We start from the raw sequence: 24,160 nt of genomic DNA, 5'->3' as shown, positions 1-24,160 counted from the left end.
TACATATTATATAATTTTAAATGTGAATTTAAATGCAGAATTTAATAAGCCAAGAAGCAAAATTAGTATCTAGACTGTGCCTTAAGAATCACCTTCAACCTTGCACAGGAAAAAAAAAGGGGGGGAAAGAATGAAGAATAGACAGCGCTCAGTGATACAAGGGGAAAAGTCTTTCTTTGTTTTTAAAGCAGCCATAAACTTCAGCTGTAACTTTAGAGTCACATGCAGACTTATGTTCATACTTAGACATTGTTTCACTCACTTTTCAAAAACTGTTTCTTGGCTGAATTTCAACTTACTGTTAGCTGTTTTGTTTTGTTTCTTTTTAAAAAATTTTCAAGTCAGTATCCCATTGTGTCTACTGTCTTATTCACAGAAGATATTTTTGCTCTGTGCCTATATGTCCTACTTACTCTAATATAGGAGTTTTCAAACTTTAACCTGTACCCCCATCAAAGGTAAAACAGATTGCTGCATCCTACCCACAGTGTTTCTGATTCAGTAAATCTGCAGTGGGTACCAAGAATTTGTGTTTCTGGTAAGGCCCCAGGTAATGCACATGTTGCTGGCCCATAAACCATGCTTCCAGACTTTGGGTACCACTGCTCTAGTATGCGAAAATGTAAATTGTTTTAACAGATTGTAAAATAATTTCTATTTTTCTATGTAAAAATCACAGAAATTTTGCAAATATTATTATAACTAGGCTTATATATATAATGGTTTTGTTTTCAAAGCAATCAGAATAGAGTTGTATTAGAAGATTGTTAGCTTCCAGTACTTAAAAAAAAAGGTGGGAGGGGGGTTCAGAATGGGGACACATGTACACCCATGGCTGATTGATGTCAGTGTATGGCAAAAACCACTACAAATATTGTAATTAGCCTCCAACTAAAATAAATAAATTAATTTTTAAAAAAAAGAAAAAAAAAAGTCATTCTTACATAGCTCTTGAGTCCTTAGGGGAAATGATCCTTTGGCCAATTTTTTCATTTCTTTTAAACTGTGAGACTTAACTAAAAAAAATAAAATTGGAGGTAAGCCATCTCCTCTAGAGGTATGTTTATGTTTTGTTTGTGAGAAAATCACCTACATATGTGAAGAACTTAATTTTTGTAGTTTGAGTGTTAAGTGTTTTAAGTAAATAACTTTGGTTTTATATATCCCTATTGTCTATGTAATGGTTTGATATTTTCATAATATTATTTTTATATCATAAAAGTAGAAAAAAGTTACCACAGAATTCATTCATAACCAGTTAACAATATTATTTTTAATTGTGAGAAAATAATTTGCATCGCAAAGTATTTTGTATTCCCTGGAGTTTCAAGTTTATTCCAGAACACTAGGTTGCAAATTCACACTTTTAAATTCTAGCTCTGCTACTTACAGCGCGGTGACCATACACTAGTCATTAAACCATTCTGTGCCTGTTTCCAGTAAAGTGAGGGAAATGAAAGTGCCTGTCTACCAGGGTAGCTGTGAGGATTCAATGAGAACTATTTCTGCTAAGAATACTAAAAGATATTTTTATCTTTTAGTTAATAAAGGGTTAATTTTTTAAATTAGTTATTGCATAACTACCAAAGTGGACAAATATGTGGTATTTTTTTATATATAAATATCAAATGGACAAAAACAGTCAAATACTGAAGTATTATCCATGCAGTCTTTGTGATCTTGTTAAATTTTTAAATATTTTGATGTAGTAAGCTTCATATTTTATCTTTTCTATCTCCATATAAACCAGAGGTCTTGAAATTCTATCATTCTAGTATCGATTTAGCCGCCAACGTTTTGTTTTGTTTTTTTTTGCTGTTGACAAGAGTCTGTGTCTTTACATTACGTTGTACATGGCATTATATCAGAAATTGAGAGGTCCTTTATTATTCATTGAAGTTTTTCAGAAAACCCTAGAGATGCTTTTATATTTGTATATACCTATAGCAATTGCTGGTAAAATTTGTATTAGGGTTGTTTTTAATGAGTTTAAAATACATGTAATTATGTCTTCCCTAATATCTGTTTTTGAAAACAAGTGACTTAACTGATTGTAAATATCTTGATCTTTAATGAATTTACTTTATTTCATATTTTTATACACACATACACATACACAGAGAGTATGGTTATCTACAGCAAAAGTCCATAGCACTGTTAAGCCTTTGAAAAATAACTGTAAAAGCCATCTGACCACTCAAAAATAATTCTACTAATTTCTTCTAATCTTTAAATAGTTGCAATATCTAAAACATAGCACTGGGATGTCAGCTAGTAATCCTGAAATATAATTTTGTGCCTGTAATAATATAGTTACTTGTCTTTATCTTATTTGTCTTAGATAATTGTGCCTAAAAAGGGAAACATATTGATAAACCATATGTGCCTATATACAACTGTTTGCAAATCTTTTAAAATAAAATCAGAAGTTATTGACTGAAAACACAAATATTAGTGATGAGGGTAAAATAATATAAAATTTCTCCCTTAAGTCAGTAATTGTCAGTAATTAGTCTGATCTACAAACACAATGTACAAATTGTGGGTTGTTCAAAAAAAGGGAAGGTGAAAAATACTAAATTGAATGATTAAAATAAAGCAATCTAAAGTTATTGTCACTGGATCTGAACCTTAGAGAAAATGAAAAGTTTAATAGCCTTATCCAGATCTATTAACAGAAAAGTGGAATAGCAACTTCAGTAAAGTGTATCCTATTTATATATTTTATAGGAATAAGACAATCAGAATTGACTTTTCTAAATTATGCATTTGTTTCTGCTTTTTGGCACCATATCTTAGAATGTGGTTCACTTGATAGTCACATGCCTGCTGGTCCCCTCCCTTCCTCTAAACATGAGATATTATCAAAGCTTGCATATAGTAACATAATAATCCCTACTGTACAACTTTTTAGAGCTTTATTTGATATAAAAAGCTTACTTTTTAGTAATAGATTGTGTTTTCTGTGAGCTGATAAAGGTTGGATAATCTGTTGACATTGGTGAAATGGAAGTAATAGAAATTTGTAGTTATATAGAACATAAGAACTCATTGGTATGCAAAGTATCATATCTTCATGTTCCACTATCACTTAAAAGTTTATATATCCAAATTAGGTATTATTACATGAGGAATCTTTCATTATTCTTAAAAAGTAAAAGTATAATTAGGATGTGTAAGTGAGGTAAAGTGAAGGTCTTTTAGAATTAAAGTCTAGAAGAAAATAAAAGATTAAGAAACATTTATTTTAAAAAGAACGTCTATATGATTACAAAGAAATGTTTGCTATTATGTTTTGGTAAATTAGAAAATATTACACTATTTAATATTTGTTAGATAAAATTAAGTTTTAGCACTTTCATAGTGCTAAGCTATACCAGAGTAAAGGGTTGTATAGTAATATATTATTATGATTATGAATTAACGAGTTAATTAAAATCCTAGCATGCATCTTAAGTCTCATTTATTTATTCATTTATCAGATTTTTTATTTTTAATCCTTGATATGTGTCTGATGCCATGCTGGATGCTGGGGTTAAAAAATGAATAAGACATGATCCCTATTCCCAACTCAGTCTATCGCATGGGTCAGCAAACTATGGCCCGAAGGCCAAATTCAGCCTGTTGTATTTTTTTTGTATGAGTCGTGAACTAAGAGCATATTTTGATTTCTTTCAGTCGTCTAATGACTAAAAGAAATCAAAAGGAAAATGATATTTTGTGACATATGAGAGCTGTTTGAAATTTGGATTTCAGTGTCCATAAGTGAAATTTTATTGGAACATAGTCATACTCCTTCATTGACCTATTGCCTATGGCTATGATAGAATAGAATAGTTGAATGAAAACCATATAAGCTTGCAAAGCCTAAAATGTTTACTGTCTGATCCTTCGCAGAAAAAATTTGCCAACCTCTGGTCTGTTAGATGAAAATTAGTCATCTTTATTAGCTGACTTTTTAAATTTATTTTTACCATTTCTTCTTTAGTAATTTGAAGTGATGTTGAGTTTCATTTCTTAAATGTTTAATCTTACAAGGAGCAAGGAAAGTACACTTTTCTTCCACAGTAAAGTGTATTGCCCCATTGTCTCAGTAGACAATAAATAATATATAATATATAAAATAATATATAAAATTTTGAACTTTCAAAATTGATCAAATTATTGGATTTGTTAAACATTGTTTCAGTCTTAAATATCTTTCTTAGTGCTGCTGCTGCTAAGTCACTTCAGTCGTGTCCAACTCTGTGCGACCCCATAGACGGCAGCCCACCACACTCCCCTGTCCCTGGGATTCTCCAGGCAAGAACACTGGAGTGGGTTGCCATTTCCTTCTCCAATGCATGAAAGTAAAAAGTGAAAGTGAAGTCGCTCAGTCCTGTCCGACCCTCAGTGACCCCATGGACTGCCGCCTACCAGGCTCCTCCATCCATGGGATTTTCCAGGCAAGAATACTGGAGTGGGGTGCCATTGCCTTCTCTGATTTTTCTTAGTAGTACCTCCTAAAAAGTGTCCTGATCAAATTTGTCATTATGAAGTAATCAGACTAAAGGAATAATTACAAAATGTCAGGAAATTATAAATTTGATGTAAAAGATATTCATTTAAAAGGGTTTTTATGGTTCATTTTGGAAGTGAAGAGGCATCTGGCAAAATGACTGACAGCAATAAAATAATCTGGTACAAAGGATGAATTTTTAGAAAAAGATTATGAACTTCACAACACATGTTTTGTTTATAGCTTAAAATGTTTATGTTTATTTGGAACAGATTGCTATCTAAGCCTTTCTACAAATATTTATATATTTCATAACTTTAGGTGTGAGTATACTGTGATAGCTATCATTGTATGTAGTCATTAATCATTTCTTACATTGTAATGCTTAAAAAACAAGAATACTGTGTAAATAAAAGGCAAGAGACACAATTGACCTGAGTTACGGAGTTAATTATACTTAATTTGTTATTTGTGAAAATTTACATTTAGAAGTACCACTTTATAGTTCATACTGAACATTTTAAAGATCAGAAGAACTCTTTCACATTATAGCAGAAGCATAGCAAAAAATCATGTCCAATAATTTCTGTTTTTGAAAGAAAATTTGATCACTGTTGGAGGTCATTTAAATTATGCAGTTGCTTTGAAGTGCCTATCAATATTCTCTAGAAAAGATTATTTCCCTAAAATATCATATACTGATACTGTAGAACTGTATGAATATTTATTTTGTAATTCTAAAATTGTTATAACTAAAGTACCTATTATACATGGTAAAACTAAAAGTAACCATATTGCAATAAAATTTTGAGATTAAAATTTTCTGTATAAATAGGATCACTAAACAATATGAAATTGGTAAGAGAGCAGAATACTAGAAACTTATACTGGAAATTTTAAAAACCAGATTCAATAAAATATACTGTCCCTTTATGGTCAAATAAGGTTATATTTTATGGTTTTGAAGGATCTCTTTTTCTTATTTTTTTGAAATAGTTCTGGATGTGGGAAATATGTTTTCATGTCTTACCTTTGTCTAAATATGTTGTGATGTAATGTACCTTTCTCATATGATATATATATATATACATATGATACTACCACTGCAGAGTCAGACAGACCTGAATTTGAATCTTACTTCTACCCCTAACTAATTATGAAGTTAAAACAAATTAAACTGTTCAAACTTCAGTTTACTCATCCACTCAGCTAATGCACACCTCTCTAGGTTGTTTCTTCTAATAATTGAGATAATAAAAGTAGTCAGTGATGCTGCTGCTGCTGCTGCTAAGTTGCTTCAGTTGTGTCCGACTCTGTGCGACCCCATAGATGGCAGCCCACCAGGCTCCCCCGTCCCTGGGATTCTCCAGGCAAGAACACTGGAGTGGGTTGCCATTTCCCTCTCCAATGCATGAAAGTGAAACGTGAAAGTGAAGTCGCTCAGTCATGTCCCACTCTTCGCGACCCCATGGACTGCAGCCTTCCAGGCTCCTCCGTCCATGGGATTCTCCAGGAAAGAGTACTGGAGTGGGGTGCCATTGCCTTCTCCGAGTCAATGATAATAATTAGCAAATATATATAGCACTTACTATGTGTCAAGGAGCTATTTTAAACTCATTTAATTTTAATTCATTTAGTCCTCAGAACAATCATATGAGGCAGGTACTAACTAGAGTTGTATCTGTTTTAAATATGGAGAAACTGGGACAAATCAATTAATTGACTTGCCCAGGGTTATCCAAACTAGTAAGTGACAATAATGAATGTAAAAGGATCTCATGTAAAGCCTGGCATCTTTGTAGATCCTCATTAAATGTCCTTTTTTTTCCTTTACCTTTTTCTTCCACATTTAATTAATAATTTTACTTATTACCTCTAATTTATTGTGATAATCCCAAGTATTTATGCTGCTAATCATTGTACTCTGATACCTGTTGTTAGCTATTAACATATCTGATGGATATATCTAAAAATTAAGAATGTTAGTCAACATTTTCTCACTACTAATTTAGGGCATGGGCAAATGACTGAGAATAAGAATGTCTATAGTTTATATTATATGTGGATTATGAGTGATTGTATTAAGTACCTCTCCTGATATCCTGTCTGAATCTACTTATTTTGTTCCTTTGTGAGTTTAAAATTTTTGGAATATGGCTTGAAATGGCCCAAATATGTAGCATTCAGGATATTTGTTAGTAATAGTCCTTTTTATCTGGAGTTTATACTTATTGTGTATTATCCAATTTTGAGTGGTATATGTCTTAGAGCTTGGGCACATTTATGACCTATCAGTTTGCTAAAAAACATTTAGAGTCTTTGTTCAATTTAACAAGTGTTTATCAAGCATCTTGGGCTTTATTGAATAAATGCTAAACTACGTGTATTCCTAAAATAGTCACCTGACAAATCAAAGCAATATAACTTAGTACTAGAAATGTTCAGCCAATTTAGACCAAAAAAATTCTTTAAAGGGAAAGATTAAGAGAGAAGTGAGCAATCAGTAAAATTTTTGTACAAGTAGAATTTAAGCTAAAATTGAAGGAGGGAAATAGAACTTAGATTTGGAGAGAAGACATTACGGTTGGGGGAAAGAAAGAAAGGGAAATGTATGATCAAGCTATGAGAAAGATAAAATTAAGGAAATCTTCCTGGCTAGAGCAGAGGATTCACTTTACAAAGAAGGATGGATTAACTGGAACTATGTTATTTTAATCTCTTTCTTAGAACAGCTAGAATAGTACTATCTCTGGAGATGAAAAACAGCAACAGAGATTCCTTAGAAGCCAAAATTCATAGGACAACTATCAACAAAACATGCCATAAAATCATGTCATCAAGGCTTTCTAAATACTTTTGAAAACTGGCACACAAATGTACATTCCCCAGTAAGACTAACATCAGTATTTTTGAAGATTGTTTCTATGCCCTGGTTTTTGTTTTGTTTTTTGAAATCCCAATGTAAGCTACAAACCTAGTACCATTATTTGTATGTAAAATTTAAACTGCTGTGAAGCACCAAGTTCCAGTTTTGTAGTTCAGAAATCTTTTCAGTCAATACTTATAATCCAGGGTTTCCCAGGTGGTGCCAGTGATAAAGAACCCTCCTGCCAATGCAGGAGACCTAAGAGACTCAGGTTGAATCCCTGGGTCCAGAAGATCCCCTGGAGAAGGCAATGGTAACCCACTTTAGTATTCTCGCCTGGAAAATTCCATGGACAGAGGAGCTTGGCGAGCTAAGGTCCCGGGGGCTACAAGGAGTTGGATACGACTGAACAACTTAGCACATAGCATGTATCTGATAATCAAAACATCGAGAAATTTTTTTTATCATAGATTCTTGTCAGTGCTGTGCCTTATCCTTGAGTTGGCCTAAGGTTTTATATAAAATTACTATATAATAATAGAGAAATTACAGTATCTCAAGAGTTTGAGAATTCAAAAGCCACTGTGTTAAAAGTCCTAAATGACCCTTTTATCAATCCCAGCCCTTGTGTGAACGCATCAATTGCATATTCTTTCATGTGAGAGTCCCTTGTTTGTATAATTCTAATTACTTGAAAGTCCAAATCTCCCCCCTTACCCAAGACATTTACCCTCTGTTTTATTTATACATTAAAAGAAAAAGCTCCTTAGTATAATTATCCCAGTTGAAAAGTAACTGGTATAACATTAAACCATTTAGGTGATTAGAGCAATAGATGATGTTGCATTTAAAAATCATGTTGTTAGGCCCTTATTCCACATAGCAACACTGCAGAGTGAAGCGAACATTGCTCTTTGAGGTGGGGATTTAGGAATTTCAAGCATAAGGCAAAAAGAAATGTTTCATATATGAAGAACCCATAAATGAAATCCTATCTTCATTTTCCCCTTAAGTACATTTCTTAATTGCATGCTTACTCTGCATCAGAACGTTCTCAGCTTTTAGGGGGGTCCTGATGGGGATAAGAGATCAATCATATCAGTAAGCATACGAGTACAAATATACTTTTTATGGTAAATTCTATGTCTAATAAAAGCTTTCACTAGAAAAGTAGCGTAGCTCACATAACTGTTTGTGAGGCAGCATAACATGGTGGTTAAAAGCTCAGACTACTTGAATTTGAATCTTAGATTCACCTCTTACTAGCGTGTAACCTTTCACAACTTACTTTACTCAGTTTTCTTATGTGTAAAATGGAGAAAATAAGAGTACCTACCTCATAGGGTAGTTATATTATGTAGGTTAATGTAAGTAAAACACCAAAAGCAACGTTTGTTTACTACACAAGTATTTCCTGTTATTACCAATAATCTAAATAGAAAGAACTTTAGCTTACAAAGGAAGAAGATAATGGTTGAGGAAGTACTGAAAGAATTTTTCTCTGGGGAAAAAATCGAGCAAGATAGGACCTAAGGTATACAATAGAATAGTTGTGGGAAAGGAAAAAGCAGCAGAGATGACAAGCTAAATGTTTATTTTTACCTTGAATTTATCAGAGAAATAAAACCTTGACATCAGTGTTCCAACTCACCCTTTTGCAATCTACTCCCATAAAATGAACAGATGCTGGCATACTAGGATAGTTCTGTAAAATATATGCTAAGACATTGACAAGAAAACATCATTAAATATTTTGCAAATATTAATATAAAATACTAAAAGTGCATTTATCTAGTTTCAGGAATGAAGATTTCAGAAATTTCCTTTCTTATAGTCTGAAATCAAGAATGGGAATTCATCTTCCTTTATTAGATCTTCATCCATGAAACAGACTTAATGTCGCTTTTCACACAAAATGTAATATGATGACTTATATCTGTCAAGTCCTCTGAGCTTCTTAGAATTCTATCACTGAATTAGAGCAGAATATCTGTGACTTCATGTTATTGCCATGCCTAAAAGGAAACTGATAGGGAGTAAGAAAATGGACTTAAGTAATGAAATAAATTTTTGCAATTATTCTCATAATTATATGAGTATTATTTCCTCATACTGGAACTTGGGAAGACCATGGCTGCTATTAAAGACTGGCAGGCGAATATCCAACAGAGGGAGTAACCATTTCAGAAAATCTTAATAACAGGCACAGAACTGAGAATTTACAAGAAGAATCCAGGTTCATTTAAAAGGTGCTGAGAAGATAGAAGCAGTAAAGTTGTTGGAAGTATGACATTTGAGAATGAACTGTTACCAGTTTCTCAGAGAGAGAGACACAGACATCAAATATCAAAGGCAACAATGCAGAAGAAGCAATTGATTATGCTGGAAGGGCCAATTAATAAGAGGCAATATATTATAATGTGTGAAGATAGTATTATAGTGATGATGTAATTGGGATAATTTAAGTGTTTGTCCCCCACCTCTTCATTCTTTCCTGTAAGTTTGATTGCAGCATATGATATATTACTCTTGCATGTAACAATCCTCAGGGTGAAACTTTATAAGAGGAGAAGAAAGGTCAGTTTTGATTAGGAGATGATTTTGAATAGTTTAAAAAAAATTTTAAATGCTTTTCTACAAATTTGAAGCAATGACAAAATAACTTAGTTTTGAATATTGTATAAAAATGGGACTTCCCTGGTGGTCCAGTGGTTAAGACTCCCCACTTCCAATGCAGGGGGCACGGGTTAGATCCTTGTTCGGGGAACTAAGACCCCACATGCTGTGTGGCATGGCCATAAAAAAATGCGATCTTATCATATGTTTCTCACACTCTCAAAGATTCAACACTGTAATTTATAGGAGACCTAAATTATAAAAGAGGACACTTTAGTATAACCCTATTGATGAGATTCAGAGATTCACATTATAATAATTCCCCACTGTTGTTAAACATGATATTTAGAGGTTTGGCTAATTATGGGATATGCATGCTTTGATATGAGTTCTATTTGTGGGTCCTATTTACTTCCCTTTCTCATACATTTCCTTTTTAGTATTTTTCAAGGCTTACCTATACTGTATCCTGTCCCTTAAGATGGGACTGCTCTGTGGGGTGATGAATGAATATCACCATCAGTATTAGATATTAATAATTAGAGGAATGAGAGATCAGCTTTTATATAATACTGAAAGCCAATCCTAATATAAATGCACCTTCCCTCATGGGTGTATCTTGTGCAATAGTAGCAGCAATATTAAAAATAATGCTCTAGTTTCACATTGTTCAAACTTCAGTTGTTACTGTTTGCCTTCTAAATATAAGATACCTTAGAACAGGGATCAGCAAACTTATTCTCTAGAGGAAGTAAATATTTAGAAATAATAAATAGTTTAGGCTTTGTGGGCTTTATAGTCTCTGTCATAACTGCTTAACTATGCTAGCCTGTCACAGAAGCTGCTATATGATGATATCAATAAATGGGCGCTGCTCTGCCCCCAATAAAACTTTATTTATGGATGCTAAAATTGGCTTTCTCATAATTTTCACGTGTCATGAAGTATTACTCTTCTTTTGAGTTTTTTTAAATCATCTAAACATTTGAAGATTAACATTAGATTGCCGGGCATGCAAAAAACAAGTGGCAGGCAAGATTTGTCTCATTGGCTATGGTTAGCCAACCTCTATTTTAGAACATTCCTACCACTGTGTACACGCATCTGCTCTGTTATTCAAAAGCTTATAGTATGTAAGAGTGTTCAGAGAATTTAAGTCAGAACATTTCAGAAGAATTTTCTGAGAATTTAATAAGAAAAAGGAGTTGCCCTATAGAAATGAACACTTGTTAGAATCAAATGTGTTGAGTGCCTACTGTGTAGATACCAAGACTTTGACTTGGGCAGTTAGAAGAATGGACTTGCCATTTACTGAAATGGAGAAGACTGTGGAAAGAGTGGGTTTGAGGAGGAAGATCAGGAATTTTACTTTGGTCATAGAAATTTCTAACTGCCTTTAGATATCCAAATGGAGACGTTAAGCTGGCAGTTAGATATGTGCATCTGGAGTTGAGAGAAATCTGAGCTAGAGATACTATTTTTTTTAGAGTCATCAGCATCTTAATGGAATTAAAATTCATCACAACTGATGAGATCATCAAGGTATTTACTAATACTACTATTTATTTTATTACTACCCCTGCCTCCTTTCTCATCCACTTTCAAAGAGGTAGGTAGTTTCTAGTAACCTGGCCCCTCTGCTCACTCACAAAGGGTGGAAGGGATCCCATTGAACAGGAACTTGGCCTGTACAGGAAGGACTATTAGTTGGCCATCCTGAAATGTTGCCATGGTGTAAAGATGAGAGTGAATTTTCCTAAGTACCTCCTTGCTGGAAACTGTTTGCACTGGAGGTAAGTGTGAAAGGGGAGGTTGTGGGGATTGATGGGGTGAGGGCTTCCTAAACCTTTCCCAAACCTCAGGAGTGGCTTGATTCTGAGGAAGGGAGAAGGTTCAGACTGGTTCCTATTTCCTGGAACCAGTTTGTACAGCCCTAAATTTGACCTGCTTTCCTCAAACTGGGAGTCAGAAATCCCTTTTCTCTTCTGTTTTTCTGCTGCAGAAATTCCCAACATTCCCATTTTGTGGGCTCCAGAAAGGGGTAAGCGAAGACTTCAATCCCAGCTGACCATTTCCAGATTAATAATTTTTAGTGTTTTGATTTATTTTATCATCATAAAAAATGCTTGGACCCATTTAACCCATTTGTTTAATTTCCTTGTGGATTGTTATGTATCTATGTTCTAGGGTCATTTTGTATCCCTGGGCAATAGAGTTCAGATCCATCTGCTCTCTCCATTTATGTGCTATTTCTCTTGTGGATTCTCATGTGCAGCTTATTGATGACTATTTCCTAGATGGAAGACACTCCATTCAGGAGACTGCTTCACTCTTAATCTCATCTTTTCCTGAATGGTGTTTTGTTCCCCTGCTGACAGCTTTTCACTACCCTACCCAACTGCTTCTGATGATCTGTCATCGCTTCTCGGCTGTTCTGTCTTCCTGTTGGACTGCCTTTGATTTTTTGTCTCTACTTTTTGCCCCCATTACTTATCTGCTGAATGATTTGCGTTCTTCACTCACTGGTGCTTTGTCCATCAGCAAATGGCCTGATACTACATATTCATCTGCTATTTTAGCATTTTTAGACTGCGCAACGTTGTTTATCTGCTCTCCTACCATTCTCCTCTACTGTGGCCTTCCAAGTGCTGTGCTGTCTGTCTGCCTGATCTTGCCCTACCCAGTCTATGCCTGTAATATTATAAGTAGGTTCAGATTGTTTAACACTTCTGTTACCTATCTCCACTTGCCTTGAGCCACTAAGTTGGACTGCTGACTGAATATGCTTGACCACTGTTCTTCTCTACCTATTTGCTGCACATGGCTGCCCAATTAGTTGACTTGAGACATTGCATTTATCGCCTATGTACTCAGCCTTGCAACTTGCTGTTTGGTCCATATTGCCTCCTTTATACTTCTGTGCTAAATCTCTGGTGGTGTTCATCTGTTGTCTTGTAATCCTAATCAGATTTTATTTCCAAGAGAAGTGTTGCCTACTTATTGTCCAAACATATCTTAGCAATGTAAAATCCTTTACTATTCAAGTCCAGTCCAGTTTACTCCTAAACTGACTTAAATTCACTGCCACCATCCTTTCTGCTTTTTTATACAACTCTACATTCTTCCTTCTATTTAGGAATAGATTTTTCTTTCTAAATCATTTATCATCTTTGCTTCAGTTGCCTTTTCATATCACATACTATGTGCTTTTTGTTCCTTGTATGTGGGATCTGTCAGTAATTTTCCATATATTAAATTTGTTTTCTAATTTGTTTTCCCTGATTTTTTCAGGGCTTCATGAGGATAAATTGCTCGTATTACTTTTATCCTTTTTAGTTAAGACCAGAATGATTTTTTGAAACTTTCAAGTATCATCTCTAAAAATAATAAATTTAATTGTCTTATAGTTCTCTGTAGGTAAGATTAAAGTAACTTTCCACTCTGCTCCATTTTTTCCTGAGAATATCATTTCTCTGCCACTCCGTAATTTATATACTATCATTTAGAGATCCTTTTGATGTATTTATCTTTTCCTCCTAAATTTTAGATTATCTTTTCTTGTGTGTAGGTAAATTTTTAAATTGATATTAGTATTGGCATCTAGAAAAAATTGAAATAAAAATTATCTGCATGTAAAGCTTATTGTCTTATTCCTTTATATTTAAATGAATGACGAGATCAGACAAGAAGTAGGGATGAATTGTGAAATTTTCAGTTTCAGGAATCTAAGGAGATTTAAACTGGGGAGTATTTACATGCGTGCATGTGTGTGTATGTAGACTTGAAGTGTTCTATGTGCATATGTATCCACATTACTGTGCATGAGTGCAGAAAATGCTGAGTATCCATATTAAATTTCATTTTATTTTCAAAAAATGAGAGGGAAAAGGAATAGGGGAAAGCTAAAAAGAGAGTGATAAACAGGGAATAGAGAAAAAGGTATGCATAGTTGGTTCTTTTCTCCTTTTTCTTTTCTTTTAGTAATAGAGGTAAAATTAATGTGAACCAAAGGACTGCTCTAGGAGTATCAAGAAAATTATTTCAGTAGATTTTTTTAATGTATAAAATACACACAACATAAAATTTACTGTTTTAATCATTTTTAAGTGTACAATTCAGTGGCATTAAATACTTTCACTCTTTTGTATAGCCATCACCACTATAGATTTCTAGAACTTTTTCAAAATCCCAGATAGAAACTCTGTACATTAAACATTCCTTCTTTCCACATTCCTTCTTTCCACAACCCCTGGTAACCTCTATTTTACTTTCTGTCTCTGAATTTGCACATTCTAGGTACCTCATAAAAGTAGAATCATAAAATTTTTCTCTTTCTCTATATGACTTATTTCACTTAGCATAATATTTTCAGGTTCATTCATGTTGTAGCATATATCACACATTCATCCATTTTTAAAGAATATTCCATTGTGTATATATACAATAGCTTATCTCTTCATCTGCCGAGGGATACTTGAGTTGTTTTCATCTTTTGACTATTAATACTGCTATGAACATTGTTGTGCAAGTACCTTTTTTCTTTCCATCCTTTTGGGTATTTACTTAGAAGTGAATTCAGTAGCGTTTAATACTTTTGTCTAAGAAGAAATTAGTAGCAAAGACATCAGGGAAACTACATCATTTACATGATACAACATTAGTATGATAACAAGTCCAAGATACTTTATTAGGAGTAGAAGAAACTATAAACTTTTAGAAAGGCCACAGAAGACCAAGTGAGATTTAGAAGACCCTCTGTTGTAAGAATAAAAGGGAGAAAAAATTGAAATAACACAAATGTTGGAGGTTTGAGGAAAGCAAAAGTGATTCTGGAGAAGGTTGAACTTAAAAAATATTTGAAATGAAATAGTGCAGACTTAAAAGAAGAGAAGAGATAAGTGTTTGAAAGGCAAGGTTTAAAGTTAATGGAACTGAGATGAGGCATCCAGGTTATGTTTATAGGAACCAGTAATAGGAACAGGAATTCAGTTCCATTCAGCCACTCAGTCATGTCCAGTTCTTTGTGACCCCATGGAGTGCAGCACGCCAGGCTTGCCTGTCCATCACCAACTCCCAGAGCTTGCTCAAACTCACGTCCATCAAGTCGGTGATGCCATGCAGCCATCTCATCCTCTGTCATCCCCTTCTCCTCCTGCCTTCAGTCTTTCCTAGCATCAGGGTCTTTTCAAATGAGTCAGTTCTTCGTATCAGGTGGCCAAAATATTGGTGCTTCAGCTTCAGCATCAGTCCTTCCAATGAATATTCAGGACTGATTTCCTTTAGGATGGATTGGTTGGATCTCCTTGCAGTCCAAGGGAATCTCAAGAGTCTTCTCCAAGACTACAGTTCAAAATCATCAATTAATTCTTCAGCACTTAGTCTCTTTACATCCAGCTCTAACATCCAAATATGACTACTGGAAAAACCATAGACAACTAGATAGACCTTTGTTGGCAAAGTAATGTCTATGCTTCTTGATATGCTGTCTAGGTTTGTCATAGCTTTTCTTCCACGGAGCAAACGTCTTTTAATTTCATTTCAATTTATTGGTCTTCAATTTGAATACCTAGCTTTCTACCTAAATTGAACTCTGCATCATAGTGTCTTAGACCTTAATGGAGTTACAAAGATTGGAAAGGATTGTTCTTTGTCATCAAGGGGTTTAAAACTAGAGTAGTTAAAAATGCACTAATAATGTGTTTAAGAAAAAATACTTTCAGTCCTTTAAGTGATAATGTTTTCCCTTGTTAACTCAATAAATTTTGGGTGATTTTAGCCAAGGTTCCTCATCTAAATTATCAAACACAGAAAATGATTTGAGTGACTGTTGTCTCAGTTCTCTCAAGGGTGGTGTGTAAACTGTACTATTTTATATGAATAAAAGAGAAATTAAGTCAGTACATCTAACAATTCTCTCAGAATCTATTGAAAAAGGCTTAACTCTGTGCTACACAGCCGGTTAGGTGTCTGTAACACAAAATCCTTGCTCTCAAGGAACTTACTTTCCAAAAGAGGGAAAAAGGCATTTGGCAAAACATGCATTTCTAATATCATCCACAAATTTTTGTTATTTTCTTCTAATTATTCAGGGAAAATGTTCAAAGTCAGAGTGATTGCTTATGAGGGAATGCTTTTGCCTCTTAAAAGCATTATTGATTCAGGATTAAGAATGTCTCTATTTAATACCTTGTCACATCTAAAGGATTCTGATAATAGTTTAAATGCCAATAAGAATCTCTTTAATTTTAAAACCTAGGGCCTTCAGTGACAGATTAGTGATTTGGTAGCTGTTAATATACAGGGTTACCTCAAACCAAGTTTATTGGTTTTATAGTGAAAGAATAGAGAATGACTAGATAAATAGATAATTAGTGTTCAAGAGGTTGTTCTTCAATTAATTGCAAGAACAATGAGGCATTACCCCCACACACTCCAAGATACAACTGTATACTAACACAGAAAATGTTTGTTAATTTAATTTATTCTCACTGTCAATTAAAGCTCACTTGAATTCTGGGTGTCAGGAATTTCAGTTGATATTCATGATTTTCTTTATGGATTTGATTAGTCATTTGAACTTGGAATTTATTTGTCCTCCCTAACTTGATATGTGCCTTCAAACTTGAGAGCAATTACTTTCTTTCCTATTGGTCAGTACTTCAGTGATTCCTTTAAAGTAATCTCTTTAAAGTGCTACATTTAAGAAAAATTTTAGTAACCTGTTTTTTCTCCCAACACCTGATGTCCTACTAAAGTTATTTATTTTGACAATACAGCTATGGGAATATCAAAGTTTTGTCAGGAGAAAAGCAGTAAAATAGAAATAACATCCAGATTTAACTATTTTTTTAACAATGATGAACAATTTTAAAAGATTCTGCTTTACTTGTATTCATTCTGAAAAATATATTTAGTGAAAAAAATAGATATTTTAAAGTATAAGATCTAGAATAAAGGAAAATATGACTAAATCATTTTGTTCAGCTTGTTTTATTAGTAATAAATATACTTTTTTTGTGGCATCTGAAATTCTGTTTTTATTTTGAGAAAGCTTCAACTGGAAATAAAGTTGTATAATATATTTCTTTGGTAAAGGTTAACCTGAAAAGGCAATATTTCTGTCATACCTTTATTGGACTTCAAATTCTTTTTATATTTAATTAGAAGATCTAAATGTCTTTGCAATCAGGAGACTCTTTGTAGGCAACTACTCCTAACAAGCAAGTTGTCATATAATTTTTCTTTTTCTTATTTTTCCTTTCTCTCTCGAAGAACAGTAGATTATATTCAATACCTTGCAGAGGAAAATGTAGCTTCCTTATGCAAGCATTCTGTGGAGGAAATTTCACTCCTTCAGTTTTGAATACCAGCAATGACAATAGCAGGTGCTAATAACCAGTCTCTGAAACCCGTTTTCTCTTTTTCTCCCCTTGTCTCCTACATCAAGTATTTCTTGTCTTGCTGACAAGCACTAACACAATACATGTGTAGCACAGAAGATCCAGTGAAGTGAAAGAGAACATTAAGCAAAGTCAGTTGCCTCAGATACAGAAACTGTTTGGTGCAAAGCTTCATCATGTATATTTCAGTTCAATTCAGTTCAGTCGCTCAGTCATGTCCAACTCTTTGTGACTCCATGAATCGCAGCATGCCAGGCCTCCCTGTCCATCACCAGCTCCTGGAGTTCACCCAAACTCATGTGCATCAAGTCAGTGATGCCATCCAGCCATCTTATCCTCTGTCGTCCCCTTCTCCTCCCACCCCCAATCCCTCCCAGCATTAGGGTCTTTGCCAGTGAGTCAACTCTTCGCATGAGGTGGCCAAAGTATTGGAGTTTCAGCCTCAGCATCAGTCCTTCCAATGAACACCAGGACTGGTCTCCTTTAGGATGGACTGGTTGGATCTCTTTGCAGTCCAAGGGACTCGCAAGAGTCTTCTCAGCACCACAGTTCATGTATGTTTAATAGTATGTAATTCCATAAACATCAAAATCAATACCTGAAAAGTTCACTGGTTAGATATATCAGGTATATGGATATTTATAAAATACAAACCACTGAAGACTTTGTATTTCTCTCTGAATGCTTTTAGATTTCTTATAATATTTAGTATTTATGAAGAAATAGAAATTGTTTTCCATCAGCAGCATAAAAACATTTTAGATGTTCAGGAATCAATTTTTCTTTAGTTTATTCATAACCATATTACAATAATAGATGTTTTCTTACTATGCATTCAGAGGTAATTACCGGGGTCTAGCCCCAGGAGGATCCAGGGATTCCCTCAGGAGAATGGCGTCGGTGATAAGGAAGGTAAAAGGGGAGAGAAAGAGGCTTGATCTTCCTTGGTTTACACAGAACGCTAATAAAGCTCCTGACTCGGAACTTGCTCTGTTCACAGAGGCCGCAGGCGCCCTCTCCCTGGTGAAGACGCAGAGCACCTTCCCAATTGGGTCTTAGAAGCCCAGGCAAAAAAGTGTACTCAGAGAGCCCCTGTATTCCAAGTAGTCATCCTGAAAGAAGAACAGAGAGAGAAAAGGAGAGTAAAGGAAAAAAGAATGACACGGGGAGACCAAGCTCTGATGTAGCCGGGTCTGTAGCTTTATTTTCAAAAGGAGCTTTTATACCCTAAGTTGTACAAAGAGGATAATAGGGGGTGCAGAGTCATGCAAAGTCAGCAGTCCTTGACCCGTATCGAGACTAGGCTTTCTTTTCTGCAAACTTATCGTATACAAAGGCTTTAGGTGATTTACATCATCTTCTGGCCAGGAGGCCTGTTAACATTTTATGACTCTTTGTTCTGATAAAGGTTAGTTAACCAGAAAACTTATTTTCTCTAAAAGTAATTTTTCTAGTTTGGCGCTACTCTCTGAAAGCACTAGATAAAGTTGCATTCCTATAGGGCAAAGGTGCAGTGGGCTGTAGCAAGGAAAGAATTTACTACCTCAAGGGTCTAAAGTTGTTAACACCAAGGCCACTACTTATTTTTTCTATATATCAACTATATTAATTAATATACTCCCAGGGACACAGTGGGTAAGGGATATGGAAACTTGGCAGCAAGCATTGGCTCAACAACGAAATCCTTCACTAGTTCTATTCTAATAATTCTTAACTCCTCAAAAGGCTCTGTATTATTTGAATATCTTAAGCTTCCCATGCCTCTCGTGGTTGGGAGGCTGTAAACAATCATATGCATAGCTGTGGGAGTTCGGATAAACCTGTCAGGCAAGTTAGAAAGCCATCTGAGGGGTTTGGATTGAAACACTCCTATTGTGCCCAGGAGGCTTATTAACTAGAGCTCTAAGTTGATTTCCTTCAGAGAAAAGTGGTCAGGGATAGCCCCTCATTAATTTCATAGGAGTTGGTGAAAGTCGTAAAATAGTAAAACAGACAGATTCTGGTTTTGGGGTAGATGCTCAAGCAGGTCCAGGGGGTCCCTTGAGTCCTGATTCGCCTTGCCCAACAGGCCTCTCCCACATGACCTTGTCGTGGGTGGGATCTCCCGTGCTGGCTCCCGTGCATGTAATAATCTCATTATAGAGATTTTGCACAAATGTTCTAAAAGAAAATATTTCTTACAAGTTAAATTCTTTTCTCATTCCCCAACTGGATGCCCTCTGGTCAAAATTAAGATCAATCTTAAAAGAAGGGTAGGATGTAAAAGCCTTTTTAGATGTCCTATTTCTCATGATGATTAGTAACTGAAAAGAAAACTTAAGACCATCTGTAGAAAGCTCTTATTTTATTTACCAGAAAGCCTGTCTTCAAATTTCATAGTTCCTGGTTTGTATTAGAATATTTAGGACCATAGCATTTTGCATATTCAGTTCAGTTCAATTCAGTCGCTCAGTCGTGTCCGACTCTTTGCAACCCCATGAATTACAGCACATCAGGCTTCCCTGTCCATCGCCAACTCCCGGAGTTAACTCAGACTCATGTCCATCAAGTCGGTGATGCCTTCCAGCCATCTCATCCTCTGTCGTCCCCTTCTCCTCCTACCCCCAATCCCTCCCAGCACCAAAAAGTCTTTTCCAATGAGTCAACTCTTCACATGAGGTAGCCAAACTATTGGAGTTTCAGCTTTAGCATCAGTCCTTCCAGTGAACACCCAGGACTGATCTCCTTTAGAATGGATATTTTGCATATTACAGGTGTTTAATAAGAGCATAAAATGGTGACTTTTTAATTAAGTTGTTGTTGTTTAGTTGCTAAATCTTGTCTGACTCTTAGCAACCCTGTGGACTGTAGCCCACCAGGCTCTTCTGTCCATGAGACTTACCAGGCAAAAATACTGGAGTGGATTGCCATTTCCTTCTCCAGGGGATCATCCCGACCCCAGGATCACACCTGTGTCTCCTGGATTGCAGGCAGATCCCGGCTGAACCACCAAGGAAGCATAATATAAAGATGAGATTTTAACTGAAAAAATATATGGTTATTTAAGATTAGGAAAAGGCAAATGTTTTTATGACTTAAATGCTTTTTATTAATAGCTTTAATTTTTTTCTGAATATAGATTTCTAAATATATTTTGATTTGGTACTTTGAAATACCTTCCCACTGTGGAAAAACTTGGCCCAGTAAAAAAGAACATACCCTCTGAGGCATATCCTATCAAAGGACATATAAATTCCCCAAGCACAAGTAAGGCAGCAAAACCATCAATGAATAGGTGGAGTGAAAAGATGACTGCTAGAACTGTCAAATACAAAATGTAAGAGAAGACTCAGGTAACCATTCTTGTTTGTTGCTCATATTAGGGGAATTTGTTTAGGACGAATACTAAACCAGAAAGGACGCAGACACAGCAGAAGTATATCAAACTGTCCCTGGAGATCCAGGGTTCACTAGGGGATGATGAAATATCTGAAGAACAAAGACATACTTGCAAAGATAAAAATATAACAAGAGACCATCATTTATGAGTTAGCAAATGGGGAGAAAATGGGATTCTTAGAAATAAGAAAATAAAAGTTAAAAATTTTACATCTGAGGACAGATAAAACAGCAGATTGGAGCAGTAGAAGAGAGAATTAGCATACTGAAATATGTACCTGAGGAAATTATCTCATATCAGAACTATCACATAGAGAGATGATGTAATGGAAAAAATAGAGAAATAGGGCATGGAGAGTGAAATGAAAGGTCCAAAATATATCAAAACCCCCCAAAGGAGAGAATGGAGGAAAGACCATGATTTAAAGAGATGATGGCTGTAAATTTATAGAACTGATGAAAAAAACATGAATCTACAGATCCTGAAGATATAATGTATCGCAAGAAGAATAAATGAAATAAATCGATGCCTAACCACATAAAAGTAAAACTTTAGAAACAAAACAATCTTAAAACTAGCCAGAGAGAAAGGACAGATCACTTACATAGGAATGACAGCAGGCTTTTAAACAGCATTGGAATAAAGCAGATAATAGAATATATCTTAAATGTATTAATAAGTTGCTGGGGTCCAGCCCCGGTGGATCCAGGGAATTCGAAGCGGGGACAGTGTCAGCGACCTATTTATTTAAATATTTTATCAAAGATATAAAGAGTAATAGGATGAGGATAGCTCAGTGAGGAAATTCAGTGGAGAAAAGAGGCTGAATAAACTTCCAAAGCAGGGAATTTACGTCACCTACGAAGGCCGCAGGCGTCCTCCCGTTCTCCCAAAGGAGAGGAGACACTAAGGCCTCCCCGGTCGGATCTTAGAAGCCCAGGCAAAATTAGTAGGCTTGACGAGCTTCCCCGCCTCAGAGGAAAAATTCAGCTAGAAGGTGAAAGAAAGAATGACATGGGGAGACCAAGTTTCGGTGAACAAGGCCCGCACTTTATTTTCGAAAGTAGTTTTTATACCTTAAGTTATGCATAGAGGATAATGGGGGAAGGGGTAGAGTCATGCAGCAAGCCAGGCTTTCTTCCTGCAAACTTATCATATGCAAAAGCTTAGGTGATTTGCATCATCTTCTGGCCCGGAGGCCTGTTAACATTTTAAGACCCTTTCTTCAGAAAACTTATTTTTCTCTAAAGGTGATAAGTCAAGCGCCACCCTCCAAAAACATTAGATAAAGTTGCATTCCTACAGAGCAGAGGTGTGGTGGGCTATAACAAGAAAAAGAATTAACTCAAGGGTCCCAGGTTACAAACATTAAAGCTACTATTTACACCAATTATATTAATCAATACACAGCCAGGGACACAGCAGGTAAGGGATATGGAAACTTAGCAGCAAACATTGGCCCGAAAAGTGAAAATCCTTCACCAATACAATTTCTAATCAATCTTTTAACTGCTCAAAGGAATCTGTATTTAGACAGTTTAGAACATCTCATGCCTCTCACAGTTGGGAGGCTCTGAGCAATCACATGTGGCTGGAAAAACCTATTCAGGCAGGCTAGAGGATTTCCAAAGGAGTTTGTAGGTTGAAACACTGTCACACCTAGGAATTAACTGGAGCTGTAAGCTAACTCTTGTTTCAGAGAGAGGTAGTAGGGGACAGCCCCTGTAAAGTCAGAGGTGTAGGTGAAAGCACAAAGCAGAAAGTAGGCAGACTCTGGTTTTGGGGGTAGATGCTCGAGAATTTCCAGGGAGACTCCTGAGGCTTGATCCCACCTTTGCGTATGCCAAGCCTCCTTCCTCAAGACCTTTGCCAGGGGCGGAGCTCACTCCCCGCAATAAGTTATATTGGAAATTATTTTATACAGGTTTTCATTTTGTGACATATATGTGTGAAGTGTCTATTTTGAGGTTCACTTGTTCTTAATAAACTTGTTCTAAAATTTGGATAGAGAACAGGTAGACACTTAATAAAGCATATATGTGGGCTAAAATGAACATCAAAGTAGCCTGAAAGAGGCACTGTTGTACTGGCCAACCCAATACATGAGCAGCTTCAGGAGTATATATGTGTATATTTTTGTGTATGTTGTCTACATGTTGGTAGAAATGGTTATATCTACTCGTTCTTGACTGGGTGATGGGATTTGCTTAGTGCCAGTCTCAGCTGGTAAAGAATCTGCCTGCAATGCGGGAGACCTGGGTTCGATCCCTGAGTTGGAAGATGGCCTGGAGAAGGGAAAGGTTACCCACTCCAGTATTCTGGCCTGGAGAAGGGAAAGGCTACCCACTCCAGTATTCTGGCCTGGAGAGTTCCATGGACTGTATAGTCCCTGAGGTTGTAAAGAGTCAGACACGACTGAGCGACTTTCACTTTACTTCATTTCAGTAGGTAGAACTAACTTCTTCCTTCCTATTCTGACCAGCTGCCCTAATTAAGTCAACTATTCAGTTGCCTATAACCCTAACCTTAAGAACTCAACTCCAGTCCTGAGACATGTACTTGTGTGTATACACGCATATACATTATCCTCAGTTTTATGAAGTGTTTTGTTTAAGGATAGACTCTATTTTGACTTCTAAATCTCAGACTTGAAGGAAATATAGGTGGTTTTTGGATAGTTAACTACGTTATTCTAAGTACCATAGTCTGGATGATCTGAAAAAATTTGGGGATCTTCACAGCTTAAATTAAAGATCCTGATTCTACGATGTCAGCCCAAAGGTCTATACCAAAAAAAAAAAATGTATATGTGTGTATGTATATACCTGTGTGTGTACACAAGGGTACACTCACATGTAAATTATGATTCCTTGGGAGAATCTCATAATTACAGGATAAAATATTTTATGTTTCAAATTATGGGTGGATATAAGAGCTATTATTTACCTTTTTAAGAACTTTTTATTTTTATGATCTTTCCTTTGCATGGGATAGCTGCACCTCTTTTTAGAACAGTTTTTCAAAATTGGGCCTCATTATTTTTAAGTGCTTTGTTAAGAGATTTTTTTCCCATTATAATAAAGGTAAATATTTTCTTCTAACATATCAATTTTACTTAATAAATAATGTCTTCCAGGTTGTAACTCACTGAATTATTTATTTCTCATTCTTTCTTTTTTGAGACTTTTGTAAATTTTTCTGCTATAAAGTATAATTGTTTGTTTTAAGTGATTATGATAAATATTAGAAGTAGAGCATTAATTTGAGTTTAGTCAAATGTTGCCTCTTTGTGTTCCATTATTTTACAGCATCCTGGATCTTAGTCCATCCTGACCTCTTGTCAGGCTGATGTTGCCTTTACAGCCTTAATTTTTAATTTATGGTTGTTAGGGAAATTTAAA

General features: G+C 35.4%; 1 protein-coding gene across 12 annotated transcripts in view; it reads left to right on the top strand.

Annotated features, from left to right (window-relative positions):
* Positions 1-24,160, top strand: part of GPHN (gephyrin) — a 535,685-nt gene that overhangs the window by 237,479 nt on the left and 274,046 nt on the right. For 7 of the 12 annotated variants that reach the window (XM_070377686.1, XM_070377688.1, XM_070377681.1 and 4 more), the window contains exon 5: positions 11,983-12,021. The exons of the other annotated variants lie outside the window; for them this stretch is intronic. In XM_070377686.1, coding sequence (XP_070233787.1) covers positions 11,983-12,021 — 39 coding nt within the window. The remainder of the gene's footprint in view (positions 1-11,982; positions 12,022-24,160) is intronic. 12 annotated transcript variants of the gene reach the window in all.

The sequence above is a fragment of the Bos mutus genome, chromosome 10 (genome assembly GCF_027580195.1).
Source record: "Bos mutus isolate GX-2022 chromosome 10, NWIPB_WYAK_1.1, whole genome shotgun sequence".
Taxonomy (NCBI): Eukaryota; Metazoa; Chordata; class Mammalia; order Artiodactyla; family Bovidae; genus Bos; species Bos mutus.
Note: the sequence above shows the minus strand (reverse complement) of the source record. Positions and strands in the feature narration are given on the sequence as shown.